A 13,900-nucleotide genomic window follows, 5' to 3' on the forward strand; every position below is an offset into this window, starting at 1 on the left:
CCGATATTATACAAAGATGAAATCGATATTATAAACGTTTACAATCCCTGGTTTGTTCTATCGACGTGCGGTGCGGAAATTCTAGTTCAGCCAGTATTTAATTATGAAACGACGTTGTCCAGAGGGATATCGACTAACCAGAAATCATGAGGGAAAAAAGGGGATGGATGAGACAAGAAGCAGAACAAGGAAGTACCGGGTGCAGTTGGCCCGATGCGGCGTGGATGGTCTCTCTCGGTGGCTCGACGAAGTAATTAGCCTTTAATTAATAGACTTCGCCCCGGGGACCCTTGCGGGAGTGGAGGTCTGGATCTTAATTATCGCGAGGCTGGAAACGTTACCCGCGGTCGACACGTTTAATGCGAGCGTGTCGCGAACAGGCGAGGCCTGGCCCCCGACCCGGCCCGGCTCGATTCGGACGGGATGATAAAGCCGCGGCGGCAATAAACGTCGTTCAACCGTTAAACTCGCCGAATCTAGAGCTCCCTATTTCCCTCTCGTTTGCATTTTCAAATTGAACCGAGCTTTACGCCCGCGTCAGGATTTTATGCCGCGTCCTCGTGTGTCCGCGGTGATCGAAATTCCGCCCGCCTCGATCACCGACGGAGATTTATGCTTCCCGAGGATGTTCGGTATACTGGCGATGATAAACACGGCAGACGGTCGTTGATCGACACCCTCCGAGGGGAAAGAAACGATCCAATTTCCACTAAACGCCGTTGTTAAACAACTGCAGTCTGTTTTTCGAGCGAACAGCCCTGAGATACATCGGTGCCCGTAACAGCTGTCCACTCCATTCACGTAACGTAACGTAACCCATGTGTTTTCGAGCACGCGGCAACAGAAGTGGAACTACTATCACCACCAACTTCTGCAGTGTTTCCTTTCCGGAATCTGACGTCTCGACAAATATGTTTCTTCTATCGATCGTATTTGCCGTTAATACATGTTAAATGCTTTCGGCGCAACGGTTCGATCGTTTACTACTAATCATGAAGCAATTTTGCTAATTACCAAACAAAATCAACGTTCCGATCCTAGTTTGGATCCTTTTCAAGATTTATTTGAATCGCGTCTCTGTAAAGGAAATATGTTAAAATAATTTCAAAAACTATTAAACGATTGACTATAAGGAATATTGTTCATAAAAACTCACTCACTTGCTTTGGGGAAAATAAATTTATAATAATTGCGTGGCACGCGTGTGTTACGTGCGTCGGACATGCTTGTATTCATGCTTATATTCAAAGCATTTAACATTTATTATAATCTCCAATTCTGCTATAACAACTATGTACATTTCATGAAATAAAAACGAACCGTTTGCAAGCAGTTTGAAATGTTTATAATACTTCAGAATTTCTCCATTAGACGGATTCGACTCGACGCAAAAGAAAAATAAATATAGCTCTCGCGGAGGTAGTAATAGTTCGTGAAACCCTGCTTTTGGTAGCGGACGCGATCCGTTTGAAATATAAATCTGTACAATTCGTCCGCGCGGAATCCCTTACTTAAAAAATTGTGAATCGAACCGAGAATGGCGTGGAATCCCATCGACGACCCTCGAATCGCAATCCCTTTGGCTCTGCGAGCGAGTCGACGCTTTCATTCTCGAATAAACGACCGATATCGATCGCGATCGGTATCTCTGGCGTGACGAGATACGCAAGACTAATGGACCCTCGCTCTCTCAGCCGCCTCGTCCCTTTCACGAGGCTCTTATCCCCCTTTTTATCTATCTCCGGATGGAGCGGACGCTGTTGCGAACACACCCTTACGTTAAAGGGGCCTACCAGCCGTGTACAACTTGTAAATTTTGCCCTCGATTTCGCCTCTCCTTGATTTAATCAAGAAAAACACTCCAAAACTAGACTGATGCGTGTCCCCGCACCCCTCGGATCTCCCTCCTCGAGCCATCTACTGATGAAGATCATCGAATCTCGTTACACTTTCGTATTAACATAGTGGTCGTTGGATAATGGATCGCATGTGAAATCGATTCTAGCAGAATTGGCGAAAAGATCGGCGCATAAAGATTAAACGTATTCTAGCGAGGCTCGTTGCCACAAATCAATAACTATTAAACTACGAAACTGCATTATAATTCTGTAAAAAAAATTTATTCTTCATTGACCTTTATGTAGCCAACCAGAATGTGTAGATTCTTTATATCATTGTCATTTCAAGACTACAAATTAAAATATATGCGCGAGCAAAGAATGGACATTCAGAGAAATTTCGTAAGATTTTTAGAGGATACGTTCTTGCATTTGGTGGCGCATGCGCGTGCAACCCGCCCAATATCGCAACACTGAGGGGAATAGCGTCGTAGAAGGGGAAGGTAGAGTGGGGACACGAGTCTTAATCAGTCGACTCTAGTTATTATTGCGTAAAAAAATCAACGGTATGCAAATTCAAAGTTTCCCGAATATTCTGCAGTCCCGGGATACACGTGAATGGGGCAGGCACGTTTCATTCCGGCTTTGATACACGTGTTTACCGTGGCCATAATCAAACGGGAGTGGCTACAATCTTGCGAGCGCGCACGGAGAGGGTAAAAACAAGAGCAATCGCTAACCAATGAAGCTTCCTGGGAATCATCGCCGCGAGTCTCTACAATTACGTCGCTGGTCCCGAGCTATCCATTACGCACCGTAATGCGCTCGTAGTTACGAGGAATTGCAACTAATCGTTTCCTATTCTCTAACAATTAACTAATAATCTTCGCAGACCGCAGGGGAACCGAAACCGACCTCATCAAAGCGAATCGCTTTTGGATTCTGAGCACGGGACGAGCTCTCGGACCGGCCAATTTCAGGCCGGAAGGTGCACGGTGATGCTCGCGTGTTGCAACGATTGCATAAACTCCGTGGCACTAGACGCTCTGGACACGGCGTTAGCGGTGTTAACGACCCGAACTGTGGTCGTTCACGGCGCGCGATTCTATTAACTCATCGCCGTATCCTGCCGCGAAATTTTCGCGGTAATCCCTACGACGACGCCTCGGACGCATAAAATCCTCGACCGTTGGAATTTAATGGGGTACTCCCGGGTGACCATCAAACCCCGTAACTCCGCGCCAAGCTTTTTCAACGGCATAACCGCAGACGTAAAATTTCAGACTGCCCCCCGACCCGTCTTTTATCTAGTCCAAACACCGCGTTAATATGAAACTCATTCGCGATCGTAAAGGAGATCGTCCACCGTTCTGAATTCGACGTTCAACGTGTTTCATCTTACGCGAATTTCTAATATAGATGTCGGCGCTAGATCGCGGATATTATGCAGTTATGGCAAAGCTGAGCAGGAGAACACGGTACACTAAAAACATTAGAAGAATTTATTATGTTCAACATATATTTTGAACCTATTAGGGAAGCAAATCAATTTGGACAAACTTCACCCCCGGAAACCGAATATTTTTAACTTTTATTTGCATGTGTAATCCTGCAAACTTTGGCGAGAAAATGCCGAAAATCCGCGGGAAAGGTTTTTGACTACCTGTCCATCTTGTGGCGAGTGTAAGAGGTTAGCCGCCACATGAATTTCACTATCTTGAAGCATATTTCGAGATCGAGGACGTGACGCGTAAGGATGACAGCGAACGTGTGAAGTTTCAAATTAACGTTAAGCTGAAGTCGAGACATTTGCAGGCATGAGACTCGGAAGAAAGTTCTGCGTTTTCCCGTGAAAAAAAGACTAGGACGAAACTTCTCAGCTTGGCATCGATGAATAAACAACGGCGCGGTCGTCGCAAACTGCAGCTAGTCAGAAGCATCAGGAGTCAATGCACCGCGTGGCAGAAACTGCACCGGACGACGCGCTTCAAGGCGATCTCTTCCGCGCGCGGTTCTCGCTCGTAAAAGTTCACGAGCTCGACAATTACATGAAAGAGCCATAAAAGCGTAATGCCCCGTGGCCAGGCAATATCATCGTATAACGACGTCGTACGAGCATCCTCCTCGCGAGTAACGCCGCAGAACGCGCGTTTAGTTCCGTATCGGGAGCGAAATCCGCGTTTGCGAGCGCGAGAATCGGATTCGACGGAATCGGCCAGTCACATCGGTTCGTGAAATGCCTGGGTAAACGTGTATGGGCCCGGGCTCGGAGACTTTTCCGCACGGAAAAATCAGCAATCCTCCGGTTTATGTACCTATCCGTGGAATATAAAATACGCCGGGCACACTTGCTCGCGGTGTGCGCGAACTACAGTCGCCAAATGAGGGGAGTTTACTCGAATTGGGGGGGGGGGAACTTACCCCCTCTCTGCCAGTACTGGATTGTGACACATGCATTATACAGTTTCAGTGATTAGAAGGTTTTTGCAGATCATAATTTCATTAAAAAGGAAAAATATTAATATCTATTGTACGCCTATGCGTTCTCTAATAGCTGAGCACTAACAAAATCAAAATAGAATTTTACTTAATTTTATTTCTTTATTCTTATTATAAAAATTGTGAAAAATCTAAGTAAATTTTTTCTTTTAACTTTTATAAAACAACTGTAGTGTTAAAGTACGGTTAGTGTTAACTACTACAGATGACCCAAAACTAGGCAAAACATGATAAATCTATTTTCACAAGTTTTTACTACGGAACCTTGAAAAATTTAAAATTTGGTGAGGGTTGCCATCCGTCCGATTTTCCCTGGATTTTTGTCATAATTTTTAGTGCATCCGGGGACGTTCAGGGGGGATTTTGTTTAAGGATTTGAACACTTTTTGGAGTACTATCACGCGAAATCGGACACTTTTTGGAGTACTGTCTTTTGTTCAAATTTGAACAAAACCTACGAACGGATCTCAAAGAATTTTTTGGTACCTTAAAACATGGCAACCCTTGCACGACAGAGACGGGGTAGAAAGGGAACGAAAAATACCGACAGAAGTCTTGATCTGGCGACTCTGGCGCGAACACGAAAACGTTTTAAAACGGCCGAAAGGGCTGGCAGCTGCGAAACGAACACGGTTCCATGCGGAAAAACAGAACAGCAGGACATCGAACGAAGAATTAAGCAAGACATTCGCGTTCCGCGCCGTTTAATTACCTTTTTCTTTCCTTTTACGGGCGCCACCTAACGAGTATCGATTCGACTCCGGAGTTAATTAAGGTTACATTCCACAGAAACAAGAAGAAGTACGGTAATGCTCCTCTGCTAAGGCTCCGTTTCCATTCGAGCGGTGGCTGGAGCTTAGTGAGATGTAAACTCGGCTATTACCTCCTCGAATACATATATCAACCGCTCGAACTGGAAATTAATGCGTCCTGCGGTAGCTTCGTTTTTTGTTTTTGTTTTGTTTTTACGGAACTCTGTAATTTATAAAGGTGCTTGCTCACGACCTTAAAATGTGTTTACGGCATATTAAATGGCAACGTAATCTGATTTCGGATTATACCGATAGAAAAGCAGCTGGAAAGAGACACGAGTCGACGTCATATGTACTTCTTCATAATGGAGCCAGACTCGGTACATATTGCTGTTGCGATTTAAAAAACATGATTGGTGTTAAAATGGAGAACTCTTCCGTATTCTACGTACATACACTAACGAGCATAACTGATTCAACGCACTCTAAATCAGAATAACTCTTTTACGAATCGACCAAACGACTTCAATTTCTCTGTAAGGCTAGAAGAATTAGTTTAGTAAATGACGTCTAAAAATATTTTGAAAAAATGCATTTGGTCGGAATTACCAAAAAAAAAAAATAGTAAAAATTGATTTTTACTACTTCTTTAGCTGGGCCAATAACGAAAATGTAAAAGCTTTGTTTGGTCAACTCGTATAAATTATATACGCTCTGAAGATTTTATTGAAATTGGTTAATTGGTTTACGAACTATAAACGATCAATTTCCTGAAGATATCACTTTTAATGGCTGCCATGATATCTCAATAATGAATTGACGAATCTTATTCAAACTGCACACACATGTAAAACAAAGATTCCTTTGTCCGGCGAACTTTCGCAATGATCAAATTACTCGCGGCTCGTTAATGACCGGGCCTTGTCTCTATTTCAGCCGAATCATCGCAACGATGGCGACGCGCGAACCGATTCATTAGGAGCGCGTTTACGAGTGACTCGATACTACGTCGGGACGGATGCGCATGTTCGACAAGTGTACCTGTTGCTGCGGCGAATCGGAGCCAATACAATAAATTCTTGTTGTGCGTCGATGATTAATCATCAATGACAAAACGATGTAATATGACACGATCCGCGTAATAATAAATGACCGAGTGTGCGCGAGCGCGGTCTGCGATTATTCCGCGAACCGATTGACGCGCATTTTTCTCGCCGATTCATCGCCGCGAGTGACAAACGAATCGGATGGCGATCCGGGGGTGGAGGAGGAGCGAATGATTTTTTTTTCGAACCAGCTCCGGATTGGACGGCTTCATAGAAAACGGCAGATGGACGATACGACTCGCGACGGGCCGCGGGGATTGAAATGCAACGCGTAAAACGAGCCGCGCGCGGATCGTGCGAGGAATCACCGTAGGGGAAAAAGAACGATCGTCTCGGAAGAAGATCGATCAATCGGCGCAGGCAGACAGCGTCGAGCGTCCCGTACGCGCGTTCGTACACGACCGTCGCGATCGGCCGATTAATCTTCGTGGTGCGTGAATCGACGGAAGTGCCACGTCCACGCAACCGGCCTCGCCGTGCATTTTGTATCAAGTCATTTGCATCGAACGCAGCCACGAAGTGTGGCCTATAAATTACCGTGCGTCGACGATAACTGCAACGCGACCGAAAGACAATAAACTCTAACGATCGGCCGATACCCTTTTGATTGCTCTCTCTCTCTCTCTCTTTCTCTCTCGTCATTCCAGGTCGACGAATCGTCAATATTATTTGAGAGGAATAATATTATTTATAAAATTTAAGAGTAAATTTATATAGAATTAATATTATTTGAGGGAAATAATATTAAAGATCGTCATTTTTTTCCACGGTTTCTCAAGCACGATCAGCACCGCGTGCGTCATTTCTAGACTGCACGTCTTTATACAAAATAAAGAAATTTATAAAAGAAAACTTTTTAAAAACCACGCGGTGTGTCTCGTAACGTGACGATCTCAAATATCTTTGTGAAACACGTGAATGGGCACGTAAAATCATATTCATTGAACTTTGGGTTTTCTGAATTTTTTTCGTGGCTTGGAAGAGAACAAGGTTCGAGGAGGCTCGGCTCTATTTTAATTAATTAATGTAATTAATCGGCTGCGGACGGGTTTGAAATTTAAATTTTGTGGAAATTAGGTGAGAGTAAAGAGGACGTGTGGTGGGGCATAGACTGCAGACGTTATGGAGAACGACTTGATACTGCGATTACTTGCTGCAATCGTGATACAATTTACGACTCGTCCGAGGCTAATAAAGAATTAGAGTACTATATAATTTGGAGGAGGGGGAATAGATAGGATTTTTATTCGTGCTATATCCCTCTTGAAAGGTGCAGTCGTATTTTACGACATCCTGTAGAACCGTTGCGACAGAAGGAAACTAATAAATTGATAACGAAAACTACGCACCATCTTTTTATGTGTTCGAGCGAACCTTTTAAGTTTTCATAGGGTATACAACACGGTCAAAGAACCCTCCATCGTTAAAACGACGTTACTTTCGGTTTATGACTTCGGTGCGAATAGGCTTATGAGTTTATGCGCAGTCATAAATGCTTGGTGACAGTTCCGTCAGTGTGGCGGTGAACTATTAGCCGACTATACGGTAGCTCTAAAAATTTAAGTAACAAGAATTAAAGAAGCAATTTCTACGATCGTTTCAGCCACTACGTTTATGGGCAATCCTGTTAAAAATAAACTTTGATTCGCGATATACCAATGAATAATTTACCATCTTATTAATACGTCGGCTATTATAGCTTACGATCGATGTATCGCGTGGATTTACGACTTGAACAATCTTTTTCGTCAGAAATATTGATTTTTATGGTACAAGGCGTAGAGGAATGTGTCTACTATGGTATTCGGCGACCTTGAAAGTAAAAATTGGAGGTAAAACCTTAACACTCTAATCGTACCGGGTACAAACTTGTATATCGGATATATTATGTTGTTTTCTAAAATTTACAAGACTGAATTTATTTCGATTCTTCACAATTTTTATAATAATACGTGCCCAAATTAAAATTATAATGAATCTGTAGATTGTAGTAACATGTGCATAGTAAAATCGGAGTCAAATCTCGATTCTTCGAACCCATTTATCTCAAAAACCTCTATGTATTAGACGAAAAACCTCTACAACTCGAAAATTTTAGTTCTTCCCTTCAGATTCGAGTTATCGAGGATCGACTGTTGGAACCCCGAAAGGAAACCAGGGTTCCCTCGTACATATCTCCAGATTGTTTAGGTTAGGCCCCACAGTCCGGCTCTTGAAACAACCTATCAAATGGAATACTTGGAAATTTCGGTTTAGAAACAATTCTGAGATCGTTTCATCGATACATCCAAATCTCTGTTTATTAACGCGATTCTGAGATCGTTGATTCATTTTTAACAAAGAACAATAAGTTCATTGTCCTGGTAACTTATTGATAATCCAACAGTACAAGTATCTAAACATCGTCTTTGAAATTCACGTAAAAGAAACGCGACGAACTTTCGTTCCAACCCAATTGTATCCGTTCGAGTGGGAGTGTAGAAGCGCGGGCGTGGCGATCGCTTGGACTATAGTTCATTTAATGGGCATCGGTATGAAGGGGGTCTCGATCTGCAGCGGATGCGTGTCGTGTAAATTCAAAGGCGTCTTTTTCATGCCGCTCCGCCGACGACCCGCGACCTTCTCCATAGGAGTCGAATGCGACTTGAGTCGGTTTATACCCGCTCGCGCGGCGGCGTTGTATCTCTTGCTAATGAAGACGCATACACCGGTGACGTTGCGCCGCAATAATGAAGATCTACGGGCGAAAGTAAGCCGCGGCATCGCTGCTAGCCATGTATACACAGACGCGCTCGCACACCTGTGCCCGCGCGTATAGCACCGGGAACGACTGAAAAGGAGATGGTAGCGCGACCACGAAGAAATACGCGCGAAGAACCCGCCCGGCGGGTCGGCTCAGTCGGTTGAATGGCTGATGGTCTCTGTTACCGAGGTCGTGTCGTGCCACGCCACGCCAAGCTGAACCGAGCCGAGCTGGGTCTTGCTGAAAGATTGTCGCGCCTATATCCAGAAGCGGATTCTCACGCGTCACCTTTTTATACCGGATCTATGAATTATCGCCTTCGCCGCGATTTAAATATTCCCATTCCGTCCCGATCAACAGATTAAAACTGTGCTACTGTATTTAAATGAGCGTGCCATTTAAGGAAACCGCGCTGATTTACTGGCGGATAGAGCAAACTAAACAGCTTGTCACCGGTGACACCGGTTACCCGACGAATGCATGTTACTTCTTTTTTTTTTTTTGGAGAACAGTCTCGCAGACGTAGGAATTTCAATCGTCACTGATACCGTATACAGCACTGTGGATAATTATCAATACTACTCCTACGTTCTTCGAGATTGTTCGGTCAAACCTCGATAACTCGAAACTCTTTAAGACGAAAATTGTGTTCATTCCTTCCCGCTGCACTTTAAAAACCTCTCTCTATAAATCGAAATAAAACTTCCTTCAAGTCGAATTATTTCCCACGAGTGTGGAGAAGCTGGACAAGCCGAAACAGCAGTACAGTAAAGTCGCGATAGTTGTCAACGACCGGGTGTATATTAAGTATTATGTATATACCCGGGTATTAACGATGATATTAAGTATGAAACTTGACAAATGTGTTTGAAATTTGTGTTTTATTTGTCAAGTTTCATACTTCTTTTATTTCTATTAAGCTATAAAACCCCACATGGGATTATTAGCAGCATGCACATGTCTGTGTATATATAATACAAAGATATCTTAGAATCTAAGGTTGACTATACTGAAGAGCATTTTCGAATACATTTCAAGTTTCATACTTAACGGCATGATAATAGCGGAAGCCTACAAGAAAAGCGATCTTCATGTAGGCACAAAGGTAAATAAGCGTCCATATTTGAAGCAAAATACTAAATGTACAATGATCGTTTTTTTTTATACGAGAACGAACACGACTTCCCACCATCTGTCTCGCTCGAGTCACGTTTCCAGCACAGGCTTACAAGAAAATATTTTTTAACGACCAATTAAGACGCTGTACGGATACTTCTCCGAGCAATAAAAGAATCAATTACTAACCGGCTTTCATCGTGCAGATCGTCCGGGAATCAGGTTCGAGGAAATGCGGTTTATTAAGGAGTCCATTTATTTTTTCCAATTCCTTTCTAACTTCTCCGTAAAAGGCAATATGTACCCGCAGTTGGCACAATATCTCGTGGCACAAATTCAGTTCTTCTATCTCGATCGACAACTTTTTTCCTTCGCGAGTTCGTTGCGATTTATCGCGACGTGTCGACTACATATACTGTATATCGAGAAAGATAGCTTTCTCTATGCAGAATCTTCCGAAAGCGAGTAGAAAGAAAAATAGCTCTCGAGATGCAACGTAAGAGAAAGGGGGGGATATTTTCATTTTATTTACTGAAGTATTAGCTTCTAACTCACCATAACGTAGTGACGCTGCATCTCCGTCTTCTCCTGGGCGAGTTTCTCCAGCTCCAACTTAATACTGCACAAAACAAACAGGAAAACACATGTATTAGCGAAACGTACTTGATTAGCAAACGCGGCAGTCTGGGAAATTGCGGGTTAGTTGGAGGTACACTACGACTTCTATTATCCTACCGGCTGATGTCTGAAGTCTCGAGGATCCCAGAGCATGCTTGAAATTTAAATAGCTCAGTCTAAGGCGATTTACAAACTATTTATTGGACTAGTAAAATACACTATAATATATCATGAACTTCAAGAAGCATCATAGAATCATTTGTAAATGTCTTATCTCTGCTCTAGAATCCGCGATGTGATAAATCCCCAAGATAACGTTAATGTTTATAAAATAATCTCGATTATCGATCGTGAATGTTAAATATTTAATTTGATGATGTTTTCGGCGCTGTCGTTTCGATCATTTAGTAAATCTAGCAATTTTTTGCAATAAACTTTTCTTCTTTCCTAACGTTTCGGTTCAGCTTTTTTCTCCGTTCGAGACACGAAGATGGAAAAAGTGATAATTTGCAGGATAGAATATTCATCGTTAATAATCGTTTAACGCGAACGGTTTCCCGCGCGTCTCCGTCTCTGGCAACAATCAAATGATTGCTTTACGGCTAGTCGGTTCATCAATGCGAATCGGGACACTCGGCGCGCATCAGGATCCGTGACGAGTAAGGAACGTGATCGCGTGTGAAACCGGCTCAATGCATCGTTAACGTCCGCGATCTATCGGCGTTCAACTTTTACTCTTTTTTTCTCTCTCTCTCTCTTTTTCGCAGAGACCGATTTTCCGGTTGAGTCGTGTCTCTGGATCGGGGATCCTGTGACAAGGGGGACGGCGCACTGCCAACCCATTAAAAACACACAATTAGTGCAGCCGCAACAAACATCGATAATAGTTGTTACACACTGACCACGGCATTTGAAAATCGTGTACAGAAATGTCCGACACCCCCTATTTTCTACCTGTCCGTGGGTCCGTTTCGCTACCATAATAACACGCGGCGTTAAACGCCGTGGAAAAACTATCGGATTCCGCGGACGCGCCACAAAATCGAAGAAGAATGCATTTCGTTCGATTGACCAGACTCGTGAAAATGACGGGTATCTAGTTTTTAATTTCACGGTTATTTAGATTGCAAGGATGCATTTGTTTAATTGTCCGAGTTATTTAACCTCACGATATCGTGTCTGACTCGTGATGAAGATTCTGAACAGATTCTGATAAAAATGTATGTTAATAATTTCCTTTAAACCGAGATAAAGTTTTATTTTGGTTTTGTTAATATACCGCTACATATTGGAGAGCATATAGGCATACAATTTATATTAATACACATTCTCCTTTTTTAGGAAATTACGAGAACTACAAAAAAAGTTCTAATCACTGAAATCGTAAACTAAACCGTAAGACAAGGGGTTAAGAGAGTAGACTCGTTTTTCCAGGATTGCAAGGGTGCGGGATGCGTGTTCTCATTTCTCAATAATGCAAAGGACGATCGCGGCCTCGATTGATCTTTCATCTAGCGCTTTTGACTACTGAAAATCCATCCCCATCTTCGCATTATGTATTGAGAAACGAGAAGCCACATCCCGCACCCTTGCAATCAATGTTAAAATTTTCAATTAGTTCTGATATAACAGTTATTTTTTGACTTCTAACTTTCCTGTCCTAAGAAAACAGTTATAAATCCACTGAAATTTTGATTCCATCTTTGCATTATTTATTGAGAAATAAGAACGCGCATCCCGCACCCTTGCGATCCAGTAAAAACGAGTCTACGCCCTTAATCGCCGAGTTTCCGACGATTAAATTAACTGGACAACTGTTCGCGGTGCAGAATCATCGAGAGGGGCCAAACACAGTCGAAAACGGCCAATCTCGCGTCAGCAATCGAGTGGCGATACTTTTTCCCTGTACAGGAAGAGAGAGGGGGAGAGGAGACTGTGATCGATCTTTATCGTAGGGAATTATCGTCGCGTCCATTCCGAGTAATAGAGCGTTAAATGGAAAATTAATTCCCATCGATCCGGCGACGCAACGCTTCGCCGCTTCGCCGCGTACACAAGGTCCCCTTTTACGATGACAGTAATTTTTTAACGACGCCGGGAGACCGCGTCATATTTTCGTTTTCCGGCCTGACAATGAAATAGACGCGGGACCGGCACAGCATCCCGGCGAAATTGCATCCAACGCCTCTAATAAATACGTGCTCGTAATAGTTGACTGCGCTACGCAACCCGTCGCGTCGTGTCGTATGCAAAATGTCCCGCGCGCGCGCGTACACGTATCGCGTTTTTCCGCACGCCCCGTTACGCGTTTTCCAACCGTGTTCCCTCCCGGTGTTTTACGAACAGCTAGAAACGGTCCCGGCATCTAGATGTAATTCTTCCCCGACTTTTCCTACGCAACAACGCCAATTACGCAAGAATTATGCTTCCGAACGCCTTGTTTTTCATCTCGCCCGTGACGCTTTGCTGGCTTCGGATCCGAGCATTCACGACACGACTCTCTCCTGTCGCGAAATGGAAAGCGGAATGCGGCATGATGTATTAACGCGCGGTCGCGTCGGTATCATGAACACCGAGCATTTTGAGGACTGCCTGCTGTGCGGTAGCGATGGGAACGATCCCGTTCTTTCTCACGATTTTCAAGTAATTCCTCGAGTAATCGATCAGGTTGCAGCAAAAGTTCGTTTTTGGGATCACGCTTTCATATTATACAGGGTGTCCCAAAATTCCTGAACTTCCCGGAAATGAGAGGTTCCCGAGACCATTTGAAGCGATATTTTCCATTGCAGAAATGTTATCCGCGGCTTTGTTTAGGAGTTACTAACGAAAAACGACGGACCAATCAGAGCGCGACCTAGACGCGAGTTGTCACAGTCGGCCAATCGACGGTTGGCGTGCCGGGCAGATTAATTAATTTAATACGCTGTTACGTATATCATTTTCTACCTATTAAACATATCAATAAAGAAAATAAATGTCTATTTCACTCCTGTTTGTTGCAATTCAGGTAGACAATTTTTATTCCGCATAAAGATCCGATGTCTACTTACGAATACACAGAAAAATGATTCGCAACACAACAGTAGGCTGTGTGTGTGTGTGTGCTTCGCCTACAGTTTCGAATTACATATTTAATTACCCAGGCTGATCTCCACGAGAATGCAATAAGCATTCCAAGTGAAATAGCAGAACTTTCTCGAGCATATAAACAGTTTTCTCATGCATAAC

At 43.4% G+C, this 13,900-nt stretch overlaps 1 protein-coding gene across 2 annotated transcripts in view; it reads right to left on the reverse strand.

The window, feature by feature from the left end:
• LOC143213059 (protein groucho) overlaps nt 1-13,900 on the reverse strand; it is a 169,185-nt gene that overhangs the window by 109,341 nt on the left and 45,944 nt on the right. For both annotated transcript variants that reach the window (XM_076432545.1, XM_076432544.1), the window contains exon 3: nt 10,610-10,673. In XM_076432545.1, coding sequence (XP_076288660.1) covers nt 10,610-10,673 — 64 coding nt within the window. The remainder of the gene's footprint in view (nt 1-10,609; nt 10,674-13,900) is intronic.

This window comes from Lasioglossum baleicum, chromosome 10 (genome assembly GCF_051020765.1).
Source record: "Lasioglossum baleicum chromosome 10, iyLasBale1, whole genome shotgun sequence".
NCBI classification, from domain to species: Eukaryota; Metazoa; Arthropoda; class Insecta; order Hymenoptera; family Halictidae; genus Lasioglossum; species Lasioglossum baleicum.